A 17,525-nucleotide genomic window follows, 5' to 3' on the forward strand; every position below is an offset into this window, starting at 1 on the left:
TGTTCAATAAATCCTCCTAAATGTTACACTGGACTTTATTGTAAATGTCTGTAAATGAAAAAATGACACACGTATTTACCTGATATTGCATTTATTGGTTTTAAATGGTGAGAAAAGCCGGAGTAGGGCCAGAGCCAATCAGAGTGCAGCAATCAGAGCAGGAAACAGCAACTATCAACAGCTCTTCCTCCAGAACTTTAGTTTATATTCACTTCACTGTAAGTTAATGGAACTCAAAGAAACTGAAAACTAACTTTTGTAAGTACAATAATGTTTCTGTAACTTAAAAAAATTGTGTTTGTGCTGCATAAAAGTTTCAATTTAATCAGTTTCAACAATTTGTTTTAGAGTTAAAATAACATTACAGCCTAAAGTGGAGTTACATTCACATCGTGTGGATCCTCGAGCTCTATATTGGCGCGTAAAAGCAGATTTGTAAGTATTTTAAATCCTCGTGCACAGAGACGCAGATCCACTGGAGCTCTAAACCTCCACTGGGAACCTTTAAGTAGTCAAAGATAAATGCTGAGTTTTAATAAATAAGTCAGAATTCCCACAGGAGAGAAGTTAAAAAGAACATTTATAGAGCTAGATGTCGTACACATTTACTAGCTGTTTCAGAGGTTAGCTAAAACTTTTTAGTCACTATAAAGTACACATTGACTAATTGCTTATTAGCTCTTTATTAGTCACTATAAATCACTTATTAATGCCATATTCTGGTTTCCCTCAATAACCTCCTAATTATTATAATTATTGATAGTAATTAAGGAAGTTGTTGTACATTATTGATGCTGTTAATAAGCGGTGCTCAGTATGGGCTTTATAAGGTGTTAATACCGCAAGAGTTCTCCCTTAAAATATATATATATTATATATATAAAAAATAAATGACTATTCTTAGGTAACAAAACTACAAGTCTTAATAGTCTGAATAACTGTAAATTAACTCAGAATATGATTGTTGATTTATTTGTTTCCCCGTCATATACGGGTAAATAAATAGCAACAAATAAACATCAGCCAAATTCATGTACAACAACTTCCTTACATACTATCAATAAGCAGTAATTCGTCTTCTAGATGTAGAATAGGGTCAATGCATTAATAAGTGATTTATAACGACTAATAAAGAGCCAATATGCTGCTACTACACATGCTAACAAGCAGTTAATTAAAGGTGAATACCGTAAAACCTCTAATAGTAGCCCAGTTTATTTCAATCCTTCGGCACAAAACTCATTTCAGCTTTTTTCTCTGAAAGAAGTTTAAACACTTTTAGATAATTTCCATAAAATCCACACCAGGCCTCTAATGGAGACACCAGGCTAGTAAAGGAGACATGTGTCTTTTCTGGACTTTTGATAGAAGTTTTACGGTATGTGCACCTAAAAAGTACTTTAAAGGAAACAAATGATAAATTAATCTCTTTCTAGTTTCTAATTTCGCCATCAGAGATATTGACGACTCAACGTTACTGAACGTGTTTTAACCAACAGAGAAACTTCAAGAGTGAATTTATTCCTTCTTTCTTTAAACTGAGCGGTTCCAGCTTCCTGCTCTGATTACACATCATATTCGTCGTGTTGAAACTCTTTCACACTGTAAAAAACAGAGAAACAAAAACACTCCTTCTTCTACAAGAGAAACCTCCACCGAGCGAAAATAATATTTATATCTCTATGTTGTGTAAATGAGCGAGTACTCTGCTCCTCCTCCTTTGGGATCTTTTTTTGTTGTTTTCTTTAAACTATGTGTTCTGGAAAGCAAAGAAGACTGATCTGCAGTCAGCGTTTATTTACCGCCTCCCCAACAAAAACCCTCTCTTATCATTTTATTCAGAACAGTTAAATAACATTAGAACTAAATGTGGTACAGTTTGGATGTACACAGAGGATCCCGCTGGGCTGGATGAAGGTTGTTGTTGTTGTTGTTGTTTTTGTGACACAGACACACACACACACACACACACACAACTTCCTGGTTGTCCTCTGTTATGTACAATGAAGGTGCGACAGCGGCCCGGCGGATCAGAAGTTGATGGCTTTGCCGAAGGAGGCGGCCAGGTTTGCTTCTCTGAAGGCCTCCGACACCGTCTGCAGGAGGAAGAGGATGAAGAGAGAAGAGATCATTTTCCAGGAGTTTTTTTGGGGACAACAGAGGACAGTAACTTGTTTACAGCGGTGGTTGGCGTTTATGAGACACTCCAGAGCTCATAAATACAATAATAAACAGCTCAAATCAGCCTTTTTATATTATTTGTCTCCCAGGAGATAATTTTTCTTTAAATGTTTTACATTTTATTGTGTTTACTGTATTCATTTTTAGCCTTTATTTATGTTTGTTGATATTGTGTTGTCTCTATTTGCTGTGTGAAGCACTTTGAGCTGCACGTTTGTATGAAAGCTGAGAATATGTTGGATTTTTTTTACACACCTATTAATAAAAGGAGGTAGTAAAGTGTTTGTTACACATAATTAAATGTAAATCTGATAATTAATAACGTCTGCAGGTTGTGTGAACATCTGTCACGTTGCAACCGACAGTCGATTTTATTTGTAATTTTAATCCACTTTAAGTTGTTTCGATGAATGGAAAACTAGTCTCTAATTTTCAAGGTCTTCTCAGGAACAAATTATTTCCATTTTATGCTACTTTGTACTTCTACTACATTTTTGAGGAAAACATTGAACTTTTTACTCATAAAAATGCATCATTAAAGACCAAACTACCCAAAATTAGAGTTAATTTACAATTAAACGTGTAAATAAGTCAGTATTTATGAATTTATAAAGAAATATAGCTCTAAATAGTCATTATCCAAGCCCTACAGGTGTGTGTGTGTGTGTGGACATACAGGATGAGCGTGGCAGACTCTGGCGATGTCCTCACAGGAAGCGCCGTACTCCATGGCCAAAGCAGCTTCATTGATCATCTCTCCTGCCCCCTGCAGGAAACACGCAACAACAACAACGTTTAAAACACATCTGTCTGAGACTCCCGATAGATAGATAGATAGATAGATAGATAGATAGATAGATAGATAGATAGATAGATCTACTAGATGGTTAGATAGGGAGATAAATCCATAAGGGAAGATAATCCAAATCTTCAAAGTCCAATAGTATTGAGTCTTATGCAGAAATGAGCCGACTTCTCAGTTGATTTATGAGCTCAGTAAACTGTTTCCTGATGAGCATCATGTTCATTTTGTAAATTACGGGTCAATTTAGAGTCAAACAGACGATTTATTCAAATGAGAATCAAGATTCTGTTTCTGAGTGTGTGATGTCCTAATAAGGCCACCGTACAAAGGATGAGCCTTTGTGATTTAGCCGACAACGGGACTTTTCCTCCGGCGCCAACCCACTGGTGGTAAGACACTCGGATTAGAAACCCTCTCTCCGATTTGTTTCCGATTTGCAATGAGCATTACAACCTCATGAGGGCGCTGATGTGACTGCAGACTATGTGTGGGCTGCATTCCCTCACTGGACACTGAATTGGAACAGAGCCATTGATAAACGTTAGAAGTTAAACCGTCTCTAAAGCTCTTACAGATCCGACGATGTGAGCTCCCAGCATCCTGTCCGTCTCCTTGTGGCTGAGGATCTTCACCATGCCGTCGGTGTCTGCGTTGGTCTTGGCTCGGCTGTTGGCGGCGAAGGGGAACTTGCCGACTTTGTACGGGACGCCCTGAGGAGGAGAGGAACACAGTTAAACACTGCCGGACACAGAGACGAGACACCCCCTTAAATATTAGACCCTGTGCACACGACAACTACATGATTATTTCAGTTTCAGCCCAATAAAACTGGAATTTTATGTTAAGACTTACACAGTGACCTGATGTGGTTTAAGTACCTTAAAACTGTGCTTCATTATTTCCAGTTTCTGCTACTTAATATTCAAACTCTACTACTTTGCAGGTTCAGATTTTACACATAAAACATGTCGTCAGTTCATAAATATGATGCACTGTTACAGACAAACAGTATATTAAGCAGAATGCAGGACTTTTACCTGTAATAGAGGATTTAATTATAGTTTGACTGCCTTTTTAAACAATCTGAATTCTTCTTCCACCACTGCTTTATCTCCACAGCTCACTGAGCGACCACCAACGAATGAGGGAAAACGCACAAAAAGTAAAAAAATATTTGTTCATTTGAATCGATTTCATGACTCTAAATTTCCAGTTTCTCCACAATGTGTGGGAACCCCGATTAAGTGTTTATTTGGACCAGTGTGACGACAGGGAATACAGTAACAAGGTGATTCGCAGCAGCCACTGACGAAGACACGGAGGGGACGGGAGCGAGAGGGAGGTCGCGCATCAGAGAGGCAGCGACAGCATGTTCATCTAACTCGGTTAAACCCCAAATCCGTGATTGTTGGAACAGTGGAAACTGATAAAAAATGGTTTGTTGAGTTTTATTTAGTTTCTGTCGAGTTTGAATGAATGAATCTTGTTTTTAAGACGAGTTAACGAGGCAGTTGAGCTTTTAGTTCAGTAAAACAGAGAAAACTTGAAGTTATAGAGTATTTTCTGTGTTTTCTTTTCCTTTCTTGGTTTATTTCGTTTACTAAAGCAAACTCTCAGTTCAAACTACTGCACATTTCAACATATCGCCCCTCTTAGTTTTAGTTTTTCACTTTTCCGGCCACAACTTTACCGTTATGCTTCTCTCTCACTGCTCAGTGTACGCTACCTGAGCATCATCAATCATCTCCTGACTCTCACCTCCTCTTTGAGCTGCTCCTCTGTCTTGCCCACCCAGGCCACCTCGGGGTGTGTGTAGATGACGGAGGGAACGCAGTTGTAGTCGATGTGCACGGCGCCGCCGGCCATGCCCTCCACGCAGATGATGCCCTCGTCCTCGGCCTTGTGGGCCAACATCGGCCCGGCGACGACGTCACCGATGGCATAAATACTGAGGGGGAGAAACCAAGAGCCTTTAAACTTAAACATACACAGTGGCAGATATAGTTTAATATTTAATAATCGCCACATTGTGAATGTTATCGGCATTTTGTCTAATTTTTATTGTATTTGTTTTGTTTAAATTCAAATTTAATGGATCTTTATCAGATTATTTAAATTCTCAAATCTGATAATTAGGTCGGTTATTGGGTCGGGTACCTGGGTACTTTGGTCTGGAAGCGGTTGTTGATGGGGATGCGGCCCCTGTTGTCCAGTTCGATGCCTACAGAATCCAGACCCAGATTCTGGGTAAAAGGTCGTCTGCCGATACAGACCAGCAGCACGTCACACGTCAGAGTCTCGTTCTTCCCTCCGGCCGCCGCCTCAACTCTGAAACACACACACACACACACACACACACACACACACACACACACACACACACACACACACACACACACAGTTACAAACGACTTCTATAAATCACATTTCAGCCTCGTGAGGATATCCTGACAGGATGTGAACATTCAGGAGCGTTTAAACTCACGCCACGTCGATCTTGCCGTCGGGCCTCCTGGTGGCTCCCATGACTTTGGTGCTGAGCTTGAACTTGAAGCCCTGCTTCTGCAGGATGCGCTGGAAGGTCTTGGACATCTCCATGTCGATGCCCATGCCGCCCACGTGGCCCAGGAACTCCACCGCCGTGACTTTAGAGCCCAGACGCTGCCACACTGACCCCTGCAGGACGGGAGGACAAACATGGTTGAGTTAAGCTTTTTTTTTTTTTCTGGTTTTATTCACATCTGTTCGTATGAGTGAAATTCTTCGACGGGTTATTTTTATGACTCTGAACAAAGATGCTGACCAGCTCCACTCCGATGACTCCGCCTCCGATCACGATCATCTCCTCTGGAACTTTCTTCAGGGACAGAGCTCCTGTTGACGACACGATGGTCTCCTCGTCAATCTGAAACAAAAAGGGAAACGTTCAAGCGTGTCAATTTAAAGCAACGTTACGTAACTTTTCTACTTTAAAATAACCGTTTCACTATTATTTATTATTCATTATTAACAGGATGAATAGTGTCCCTGTTATTGGTCATTTTAATCCATTTCCAGGTTTTCCAAGACACATGTGGGAACTCTGCTCGAACCTCTCTGGACTTTAAATTCCATACCTGGATCCCAGGGAAGGGCATGACCTCGGAGCCGGTGGCGATGAGGATGTTCTTGGTGTTGATGACCTGCTCGCTGCCGTCTGCCGCTACCGCCGTCACCTGGTTCTTACCGGTCACCTTCCCAAAACCGTTGACGTGGGTCACCTGTGGGGAGGGATGTCACACCGTGAACGCCGTTATCTGCGAGTGAGCGAGCAACCATTAAAACCAGAGAGAGAGAGAGAGGACTGACTTTGTTCTGTTTGAATAGATGTGCGATTCCTCCGGTCAGCGCTTTGACCGCTCCGCTCTTCTGAGCCATCATCTTCTCCAGGTTCAACGAGATGCCTGAGACTGAGAGAGAGAGAGAGAGAGAGCGAGAGAAAGAGAGAGAGAGCGAGAGAGAGCGAGAGAGAGAGACTTCAATCATCATTTTTGTTCCTTAAATGTTAATAAAGAACAATTGTTGAGTTACTAAGGTTCAGTTTAGTCTTAAAGCTTCTTAAATTGTTCAAGCTGAGCCGAGTTTTGGTTTGTAGTCCAATGAGAAAAACACATTTATTGGTTAATAAACACTTTTTTAAGGTCGCACATTAGAAGATCAAATCAATTAATCAAACAGATAACATATGACGGCCTTTAGCTCGTGTTTCTAGAGTTACGTGTTGTTACGAACACGTTAGGAATTGTTAAAATGTGATATTTCTTAAAGGGAGTTTGGTGCAGGGAGCTTTTAGTTGGATTCAAACTGCTGATATGGATCATTGTTAACGTTTAGTCTCCACTACAGAAACACTAGCTGACTGCTGAAGGCTGATCAGGTTGTCTGACATTGACTGCTGTTAGTTAACAGTCTGATTAATGCTTTAATAATGTGAGTATTGATTACTGACGCTGGCTGATAAATGCAGTGTGCTGTAAATGGCCCTTTGTGTGGTTTTACTACTTTCATAATTAAAGATGATGTGTTTGTTATTAATGGAGTTATTTAAAGACTCCTGATGATGCAAGATACATCTGAAAAAGTTAGTTGATTATTTCAACTTTACAACTGGCGACTATATTGACAATCAGTTAACTGTCTGACTGGTTCCAGCCTCTAAAGACATTTAAAGATGTCAACTTGAGACATTTTAAGGATACCTGTTGATGTAAAGACAGTTTACAAACACTATGAAAACTCATCTTCAGCTCTCCCTGACGGACATCCTCAACCTGAGCTACGGAAAACATCCCTTTAAATAATCCGGCGAGGACTCTTACTTTCGATGCCTCTGCTTTCAAAGTCCTTGCCGTGAGCCAAGTGGTACAAGTAGGAGTTGTTCAGCAGAGCCTGCACACACAAAATACCCATTCAACCTTAACATCTAAAGCAAATATTTCATGTATTTTTTGTTGTTTTATGTATCTTAAGTTCAAGTGTGTTTTTTTTGTTTCACATGGCTCCACCAAGGCTGATATCGAAGCAGTTCTTCACAGTGTGGATGTCTCTACAGATCTTTACCTTCGAGGGGATGCAGCCGACGTTCAGACAGGTCCCGCCCAGCGTCGCATTCTTCTCAACACACACTGTCTGTCGCAGGAAAACCAAACAGACATTAAAGATTTCTACATTCGTTCTACGGGACGTTATAAAGATTAAGTTACATTCACAGAGTCTTCACACACAAACAGGACGATAGAGGAATTGATCCATACTGTCGACCCTTAATCACTTGAAGGCAGCTTACCTTGAAGCCGAGCTGCGCCGCTTTGATGGCGGCGACGTAGCCGCCTGGACCGGAGCCCACCACTGTGACGTCTGCATCGACTACAGGGAGGCAAACACACAGAAACTTTTAATCACGAGTTTATAACAGCAGCTCAGAGCATCGAGAGTTCAGCCCTCAGTTGTATAAAGACTGTAGAGCGACGGCTGATTCAACGAGGCTTTTATTGTGAAGTAACCACAGGAAATAGGTGATGGTTCTGCTCCTTCATCGACTGTTTGACGTCCTTATAAATATTTAAAGATTTGAGATGCTGGTCAGACAGAATTTACTATTTAAAACTCCATGTTGGGATTTATTTATAACATTTTTTAGATCAGACAATTACCTCGTAATTTAAAGGATAAGCAGCACAAATCACTGATAATGTAAAAGAGGGTTAAAAAACTATATAAAAAACAGAAATGTGGCATTATATTCAAATCCTCCAAATCTTTTTACCACAAAAAGGTTTCAAGTCAAATTTCTGATTTGTGAGATTTGCCGACGTTATCGACGCCCCCAAATATCAATAATAAGACTAATTGTATGTATGCCAATAGGGAACCGGTTCCTAAACGACCGCCATCCACCGGACAACGCAGGTGTCAGCGCGTTTCAATACCAGAGCTCTATTTATTTATTTATTTATATAAATATATTTAAGTGTACTTAAAGCTGTTGTGCTTCTTTTCTTTACAAACTATCAGTTCAGGCAGCGGTTGTGATTTAAAAAGATCGTATCTCGCTCCAGTTTCAAGCACAAAAGTTGAAACTAAAACGGCTGCAAAACGTGCAAAAAACACCCAATGCCCTAATCTGCAACCAGTGTTTGGTTTGTCCACTCGGGGCTACTGTAGAAACATGGAGATTCAAAATGACGGACGCCACAGAAGAGGATAAAAACGTCTCATTTTAAGGGAAACAAAAGCACGATAACGCTTATTTTCAGGTGATTAATGTTACAAACGAACCTTAAAAGGGAAAACGTCTCAACAGATTACAGCATTAATAGGTTTTATGAGGTTTTATGAGCTTTATGCAAGAGGTGCAATGTCTGCAAACACCTGGTTAAAGGTGATTAGAGACCATTAATGAAGACAGGTGATAAAGAGTTAGGGTTATCTTACTTGCTGCTTTGTCAGCGTAGGTTCGGACGGAGAGAACCGACGCTCCGTGCAGTTTGCAGGGAAGATGGTGGCTCCGCTGCGAGGAAATAAAACAGAAAACACACAGTCAGAGAAAAACATCCAATACAGTGTCGGTGATCCCGAAAACTAAACACTCTGTCAGACAGAGGAGAGTTCAAATGTCCCCAAAAAAGAGTGAAACCTTCAGTAAAGTCAAAGCAATCGAACCGGTTCCACTTGAATTAAAAAGAGAGAGAGATCTCATTTCACTCGAGGCTCGACGTTGTGTATTTCCTTCACAATTATTTCCTTGTTTGGAATATTTCTCTCTCTCCTACAGCCTGTTTTATTCATCTATCATTGATAAACTGACTTTATGAACTTTACCTGAACAGCGGTAACCGCAGGAAGTTTGTGTAAAACGACGATTCGGAGGAAAGTCCTCGCTGGTTTTTCTGATATTTTTTAGGAACTTTTTATTTTATGCATTTGTTCATCTGTATTTTGTATTTTAACGATTATTTTCACACTTTATTGGCCACTGCTGCATTAGCTTAATACTTTTGTGGTCTGGATCTTTAATAACTATCTATAAAAATAACAATTTCATTTAGTTTACGTCACAGAAATTAATAAACAGCTGAGATGATAAAGTTTTCTGATATCCTTTAATTGAAGTTGGCCTCTGTGTTTGTACCCTAATACAAATACCCGCCAAGTTACAATGAAAATAAAACTAACTAATAAATATAAAAAATAATAATTAAACAACACAACACCTGTGATAAAGATCTACACAGTATTTGAGCCTATATTTATATTTATTATACCTTATATTGTATTTTAGGTCATATTGTGCATTCTGTATATATTTATTATGGTTTAACTTTATAATATCTAATATAATAAAGTATATCTGTGTGTTTAATGGTGAATATATGTCCTGTAAAGAGAATAAAGAGAATAAAGAGGAATAATAAGTGTTGTTGAAGCTGCGCAGTCTCTGACATTAGGTAACCACTGCTAACTACCTTAGCATGCTAACATATATTATATTAAACTGTACATTTAACTAACAACAGTTATTGTGCTTTATTTAACTTTAAATATCCTCTAATGTCTTTTAAATCAGTAAACTGAGTCACTTCTTTCCATTATGGTGTTCTCGGTGAAAACATTGAGGGAACTTCCAACAACTAAAAGTATTTTTATTTAACTTCAGGTCTTTATTTGTTAATTCTGATACAGCCGAATTAAAGAAGAGGGATTTATAAACTAAGACAATATATCATATATATATTAAACGACATATTTATCCGCCATTAACGACAACAACTCTTAATCGGAGGTTTTTCCCGGTGGAGTCTGGCGTTACGTTCTCTGTCGCCGGGCTGTTAGCCGACCCGCTGTAGCCAGGCCTGCTAACTGTTTAAATACCAGTTCCCCCAGTAACCAGCAACCAGTGAGCCCAGTCAGAGACAGTCCCAGAGAACACATGGAGCCCAGTGGGTAAATAAAGTCCTTACCGTGGCCAGAGAGCGGTATAACTGCGTCCAGCTCTGCATTTTGTCTCTGTCGCCTGTAAACCTATATAACCTACAGCGGGCCGCGCAGCCAAGGACTCAGCACAGTGCGCAGGCGCAGCACCAGGCCAGTACAAACACGCCTTTACGTCGCATCTATGTGACGTCAATGATTGTGAAAGCTGAAAAACATGTTTTATTATTATTATTATTATTATTATTATTATTATTATTATTTTATTATTATTATTATTATTATTATTATTATCATTATTATTATTATTGTTATTATTATTATTATTATTATTATTATTATATTTATTATTATTATTATTATTATTATTATTATTATTATTATTTTATTATTATTATTATTATTATATTTATTATTGTTATTGTTATTATTATTATTATTATTATTATTATTATGTTATTGTTATTAGTATTATTATTATTATTATTTTATTATTATTATTTTTATTATTATTATTTTTATTATATTTATTATTGTTATTATTGTTATTAGTATTATTGGTATTATTATCATTATTATTATTATTATTATTATTGTTATTGTTATTAGTATTATTGGTATTATTACCATTATTATTATTATTGTTATTAGTATTATTGGTATTTTACCATTATTATTATTATTGTTATTATTATTATTATTATTATTATTATTATTATTATTATTATTTTATTATAGTAAATATTATTATTATTAATATTATTAATAATAGTAGTATTGGTATTATTGGCATTATTATTATTATTAATAATAATAATAATAGTAGTATTGGTATTATTGGCATTATTATTATTATTATTTTATTATTATTATTATTATTATTATTATTATTATTAATACTATTATTATTATTATTATTGTTGTTATTATTATTATTATCATTATTATTATTATTATTATTATTATTATTAATACTATTATTATTATTATTGTTGTTATTATTATTATTACTATATTAATAATAGTAGTATTGCTATTAATATTATTATTGTTATTAATAATGTTGTAGTTTTATTTTATTTTATTCTCGTATTGTAACTGTGTTTTGTTTGGTTACTTATGTTTATACTTTGTTGTTTCTTTGTTTTTATCTTATTTCTTTTGTCACAGCACTTTGTAACCTTGTTTAGATCATTTCTATATATATAAAGAATAGTAAAAGTAGTGATTCAACTTCTTTACACAAGTAAAAGAAAATAAAGTACAGGCTCTAAAATGTTCTCATAGTAATAACAGGAAAAAGTTCTCTCTAGTTTCTCTGGAGGAAATTTAGCAACAGTTTGAGTTAAAACCTCAAATAGGATCTGTCAGTTGTCTGTTTCGTCTTGTTACGTTGTTTTGTTACATCTGTCGTGTGTGATTTGCAGCAGTCTTGATGTTGGGAAGGCGTGCAATGATGCCAAATAATAATAATAATAATCGTGTTCCATCAAATTAATAGAAAACATTTAATCTCCTAAAACATTGGGACGAGGGAGACTTTCAGTTTATTATCAATCTTTAGCTGCAACCACTATATTAGAGACATGAAACATTTACACAGAGACAATGAAGTAAAAATCTACATTAACATAAATTAATATTATCTGACACTACCAACGGTCTCAGATGTGACCAAAACTAAATAAATGAATCAGACACAATAAAAAGTTTTGTTTTTGTTTTTATTTTATTTTAAAGCAATTTACTTTTGTCTCATTTATAAAAAGGCTCTTCAGTAATTTATGTCAGTATGTAGTATAAAGTATTCTTATATAAAAAAGATCAGACAATATAAAGGTTTGAATTTGTCACTCAGACATTTAAAAAATGTGTAAATGCTTCTTATTCCTGAGTACATTGTTTTCTGATGATTTTACAGTTTTGAAGGCAGATAATGCAGTTATTAGAATAAATTAGGCTACAATATGATATCAATACATTTACATGATAAAAGGAAAAAATATATATATTCCATACATCACCAATAAATATACATTTATTACATTAAATGATGTGAATCTTTCTGAAGAGAATCAAATGGTTGTTCTACTCAGTGTGATTGACAGGAGAGATGATCAGAGGGGCAGAGTTTTTACCACCATAATTAAGACTGGGACAAAAGAATGGGTAGAGTTTCTCAGTGAAGGAGCAGCCAGTAAAGGAGTAGATAAGAGCTGCAGCATCAACATCATAAAAGGAGACCAGACCCTCCTCATAATCCACAAACACCCCCACCTTCTCAGGCTGAGACTGCAGAGAGAGACTGACTGCAGGGTCAGCAAGAGCTTGGTACTCATTTTCATTCCTCAACCATATCGTCCAGTAACCATCCTGAGGGCTCAGTGTGATTTGTCCCTTCCTGTTGATCGACTCTCTGACCACTCCTAAATCCCATTCAGTCTTCCCTTTAACCTGAACCTCGTAATAAAATCTTCCTGAAGAGAAACTCTGCTTTGCTAAGACATTAACACAATAATCAAATCTCTCTGGATTGTCTGGAAGATTCTTCTTTACATCACCACAGTAAACTTGTTTTCCATCATCAGACAGGATGAGTTTGGGTTGTGCTGTATCAGGATCCAGTGTCACATCCACTGCATACTGCTGGACCCTCTTCAGCTCGACTTCAATCAGCTTCTTCATCTGTTTACTGAGCGTCTCCTCCAGCTGATTCACAGCTCTCACCACAGTCCCCTCATATGAAGGTGGACGGACGCTGACTTCTGTCCAGTCCTTGGTGGGTGGAGCAGCGGTCAGGGACACGAAGCTTTGAAGGAGGTGGAGGTGGTCTTCAGACTGTAAGAGCTGGTCCACCTCAGAGCTTCTCTTCTTCAGCTCAGAGATTTCCTGTTCCAGCTCTTTGATGAAGTCTTCAGCCTGTTTCTCTGTCTTTCTCTGCTTCTCTTTGATCGTGTCGATGAGCTCGGCCTGGCTTCTCTCAACAGACTCCTTCAGAGCGGTGAAGACCTGAACACCATCTGCTATCTCTCTGTCTGCACCTTCCTTACTGAGCTCCACTGAGCGTTTGATCTCCTGAATCTTCAGTCGTCTCTTCTGGATCATCTGCTGAATTTCAGCCTCTGTCTTCCCCAGCTCGGCCTTCTTTCCTTCATATTCTTCTTTCAGAGGAACAACATCATGTGTCTTGTGGTCTAGAACAGTGCAGAGCATGCAGACACACATCTGGTCAGTCTTACAGAACAGCTCCAGCAGTTTATCGTGCTTCGTACACATCCTGTCTTCCAGGTTCTCCACAGGGTCGATCAGCTGATGTCTTTGCAGACGTGAAGCTGTCAGATGAGGCTCCAGGTGAGTCTCACAGTAGGAGACCAGACACACCAGGCAGGACTTCAGGGCCTTCAGTTTGGTTCCAGTGCAGACGTCACAGGGAACTTCTCCTGGTTTGGAAACTTGTTGCTCTGAGCTGCTGCTGCTGGCTTTCTGTTGAGCTGACTGTCTGAACTGAGCAGCCATCTCAGAGATGAAAGTATTGACCTGCAGCTCAGGTCTTGTGTTGAAAACCTTTTTACAGTTGGGACACTGACAGTGGACATTAATATTCCAGTGTTCAGTGATGCAGGTTTTACAGAAGTTGTGTCCACATGGTATGGCGACTGGATCAGTGAACACATCCAGACAGATGGAGCACAGAAACTGATCTTCAGTCAGCAGACAGCTGGCAGCAGACATATCTACACTGTGAGGATACAAAGAAAAGAAAACTGTAATTACATTTCTTTTGATTATAATAAAATTAATTAATTATGATTATTGCAACATAAGGAGTCTCTTCCTGAATTCTGTTATTATACTGAAACCAATTGAGGGCCATATTGATTATTGACTAAAAAAATCGCACAACATGAGACATGAGCTGCGATTGTTGATGAGTTTGCAGTTTCAATCTGTTTGTATTCAGTGTCTGATTTACTGAGATTGCTCATTACACAGTCAGGTCCTGGACCCTGCTGCCAGTGTAGAACAGCGTAGATGTGCAGTTCAGTGGTGGTATGAGTTCACCAAGCTCAGAAAAGTGATAACATGGTGATTCTAAAATATTTACTCCATTACTGTCACATCACACATTAAATAATATATATATGTGAAGGTTTGAGGTTTAAAGTAACTATATACACACCGATCATAGCTGCTCTGCACTGTGTGTTCTGACCCCTTTCTATCAGAACCAGCATTAACTGTTTCAGCAGTTTGAGCTACAGTAGCTCGTCTGTTGGATCGGACCACACGGGCCAGCCTTCACTCCCCACCTGCATCAATGAGCCTTGGCCGCCCATGACCCTGTGTCTGGTTCTTTTCATTGTTATTCACGTCACCTGTCAGTGCTCACAATGTTACGGATGATCGGTGTACACTATTTTAGTTGATTTATATTTATCTTTCCATCTTAATTTTTATCTTTTTTTGTTTTATTTTTAAGCTGTCTTGTATTTAAATAAACTGTACAGCACCTCAAATATACCATTGTCTATGAAATGTGCTTTATGAATAAACTGCTTATATTTTATTAAAATGGAAATATTTTCAAACTAGGTCCAAATTTAATATTAAACTCAACACACTTTTTTACATTTTTCTGTGATTTATTTAGACAGTAAGACCTTCAGTGTGACCTTTTCCTGTCTGAGTAGAGCTCAGGTTTTGTGTTAATACCGGTTGTTGAAACACAGTAAATATTATCAGCTGTACTGCCTCCCAGAGACAGACAGCAGGAACTACAGAAACACTGAAGACGAGAGGTTTAAGGATACTTACCAAAGTGTGTAACAGTTATATAAGTTGTAAAAGTACAATGTTATACCTTTATAAGCAATACAACAAACGTCTCAGATGAAATCAGACGCTGTACTCTGTCCTTTACACAACCCAAAGGGAAGCTAAGCTAGGCTAGTTAGCTTTCAGCAGGACTAGTTTCTGTGGTGTGTTTTCATTGTTTGGTTGGATTTAGCTCCTTCCTTCTATCTGTATGTGCTATAACAGACTGTAACAAGCTCTGTAGGGCAGTGGACTCACCAGAGGTTGGCAGAGATTCTGCTGTTTAGTTGAGAAAAACCTGATGGATTCAGTTGAATTTGTCTTCAGAGACAAACAGAGAGACTTGTCTCCACTGCAGCTCTGCTGTCTTCAGACAAACTTTCACTTTCATTTCCAGGAAATGTGTCACTGAAGCTCTTTCAGTGTTGCTCCTCCTCTCAGTGCAGATCTGTGAGTGAGCTGTTACTGACTGATTGGGAAATATCTTTGGAACAAGATGGGTTTTTCCTACAATGTCAGTCTACAGCAGCCAAAGGATCATACAATAACAAACAGACAACATAAGAAAAGAGGTCAGTGTAAGATATTCAGGAACATACTGTATCTTTAGATCAATATTCTACAACGCTCCCTTTACAGTCCCTCTACAATCCCACAAACACTCCAATGTTCAGCTCACTGTTTACTCTGTAATTTCACTTTCTGCTGCTTTCCAAACTGTTTACCATCTTTTCTTTATGTGACAGATTTCTTACTGATCACATTACAGGAAAAACTACAGAAACACTGAGAGGGAAAACTTTTGTCACTGGGCCACAAGTAGGCTTCTCTGTGATTCTGAGGTTTCAAAAGTAGTAAAGTAAAATATTTCTTTCAAAGAACTCTTAAGTGAAATTACAATTGTTCATTTTATAAAAATCTCCTCACTCAGAGAGAGTAGTAGGCCTTAATTACTTTATACTGTTGGAAAACCAACAGTGTGTCTAAGAAAACAGGATTTATAATGATCACTTTTATTTCCATGCATGATTTCTTTGTTAGTTTTACTGTTCATATTGTAGCATCTCATACTGGACACAGAGTCAGAGCTGAGTTGGGAAGTTTTTTTTTTTTTTCTCCAACATAACAATGAAAGGAAAACACCAACACAGTCCACCACCAGCATATATTATACAGCCAAGAGGTTCCGGCAATTCACTGTGCATTTAAAAGTGTTGTATTAATCTGCAGTCAGACTCTAATATACAGCATACTGTCAATGTTCAGACTACAACAGCACCCTCCTCCCATACACTGCTCATAGGCTGACACCTGCTGGTGACTTTATGGAACTGCAGCTGACAGTTGGAGTGAAAATAAAGGCAGAAAATAGGAAGAAAGTAGGTACAGGACTCACAGTACAACAGCCAGAGCTCTTATTCCTGTTGTTATCAGTTATCAACTTTAACTCCACACAGTAGCAGTACAATATCCTAGGTCTCAACAAGTGAACCCAGTAGTGGGAATATTATTTCAAACACATTTCACCGATCAGGAATGACATTGAGGCTTAACTCTGCCACACTAACGTTACATTGGCTCGCTGTTTCACTGCTAACTGATTATTGTCTAATATATAAGCTACCTTTTGGCTGTAGCACTTTTACAAACAATAAAGTTGGTCTTACCTTATAATGTTATTACAATGATAATGACACTGAACGTGGCTGTGTGGTGGGCGGGTCATGCGGCGAGCTGTCCAATCACAGCACAGAACCTAAATGAAACAGACCAATGGGAGTGGGTCAAGACAACCCCATTGGTCTGTTCCATTTGTACATGAGCCAATAGTAGCCTCTGAAATCGATAGGGGGGACCATTTATGTGAAACACAGGTATGGTGACTAACTCTCTCCCGTAGGTGAAGCGTTCCTCATTCCTTTATCTATTCTGTTGGTTATGTTGTATTTGTCCTCAGGCTTGATGATTTATAACTTTAACAACTGAGATCGACACCACTGTCACTGTTCGGTTGTTTATTAAAATTCTGAGCTCAGATCACAGTAATTCTCCCAAATCAACTCTTTTATGGAAACTAAACTTCCCTGAACAACAAATTTGGTCAGACTCTAATAAATTCCTCATTCCACATAAAATGAAAGAAGTTCACATGAAGATATCACATAGATACCATCCTTGTTTCCTGTTGAATGTAAAATGTGAATCTGCAAAGTAACCAGCAAATCCAGCTGTTAGACAGATGTAGTGGAGTAAA

The 17,525-nt window shown here is 38.0% G+C and overlaps 2 protein-coding genes across 3 annotated transcripts in view; both read right to left on the reverse strand.

Annotated features, from left to right (window-relative positions):
• Positions 1–74: 74 nt before the first annotated feature.
• dldh (dihydrolipoamide dehydrogenase) lies at positions 75–10,622 on the reverse strand. The gene is made up of 14 exons (XM_051381041.1): positions 10,486–10,622; positions 8,960–9,035; positions 7,812–7,891; positions 7,586–7,654; positions 7,345–7,414; positions 6,335–6,435; positions 6,103–6,246; positions 5,790–5,891; positions 5,472–5,662; positions 5,144–5,314; positions 4,745–4,934; positions 3,559–3,696; positions 2,858–2,947; positions 75–2,096 (listed from the first exon to the last, which is right to left on the reverse strand). The coding sequence occupies exons 1-14, from the start codon at positions 10,522–10,524 to the stop codon at positions 2,031–2,033; spliced, it is 1,527 nt and encodes a 508-aa protein (XP_051237001.1). The 5' UTR covers positions 10,525–10,622; the 3' UTR covers positions 75–2,030.
• Positions 10,623–12,159: 1,537 nt separating this feature from the next.
• Positions 12,160–17,525, reverse strand: part of LOC127352549 (E3 ubiquitin-protein ligase TRIM21-like) — a 32,284-nt gene continuing 26,918 nt past the window's right edge. The window contains exons 1-2 of one of the 2 annotated variants that reach the window (XM_051381027.1): positions 15,530–15,685; positions 12,160–14,195 (exon numbers count right to left, since the gene is read on the reverse strand). In XM_051381027.1, coding sequence (XP_051236987.1) covers positions 12,545–14,188 — 1,644 coding nt within the window. In that variant the 5' untranslated portion in view covers positions 14,189–14,195; positions 15,530–15,685 and the 3' untranslated portion in view covers positions 12,160–12,544. Of the gene's footprint in view, positions 14,196–15,529; positions 15,686–17,525 lie in introns of those variants that run through there. The other variant, XM_051381028.1, reaches the window with a different exon arrangement.

The sequence above is a fragment of the Dicentrarchus labrax genome, unplaced genomic scaffold (genome assembly GCF_905237075.1).
Source record: "Dicentrarchus labrax unplaced genomic scaffold, dlabrax2021, whole genome shotgun sequence".
NCBI lineage: Eukaryota > Metazoa > Chordata > Actinopteri > Moronidae > Dicentrarchus > Dicentrarchus labrax.

Coding starts and splice junctions, on each gene's coding strand:
- dldh (XM_051381041.1), bottom strand. CDS start 10,524: ATGCAGAGCTGGACGCAGTTATACCGCTCTCTGGCCACG. Junction 9,036..10,485: donor TATACCGCTCTCTGGCCACG/GTAAGGACTTTA, acceptor ATTTCCTCGCAG/CGGAGCCACCATCTTCCCTG. Junction 2,948..3,558: donor GAGCTCACATCGTCGGATCT/GTAAGAGCTTTA, acceptor TGTTTCCTGCAG/GGGGCAGGAGAGATGATCAA.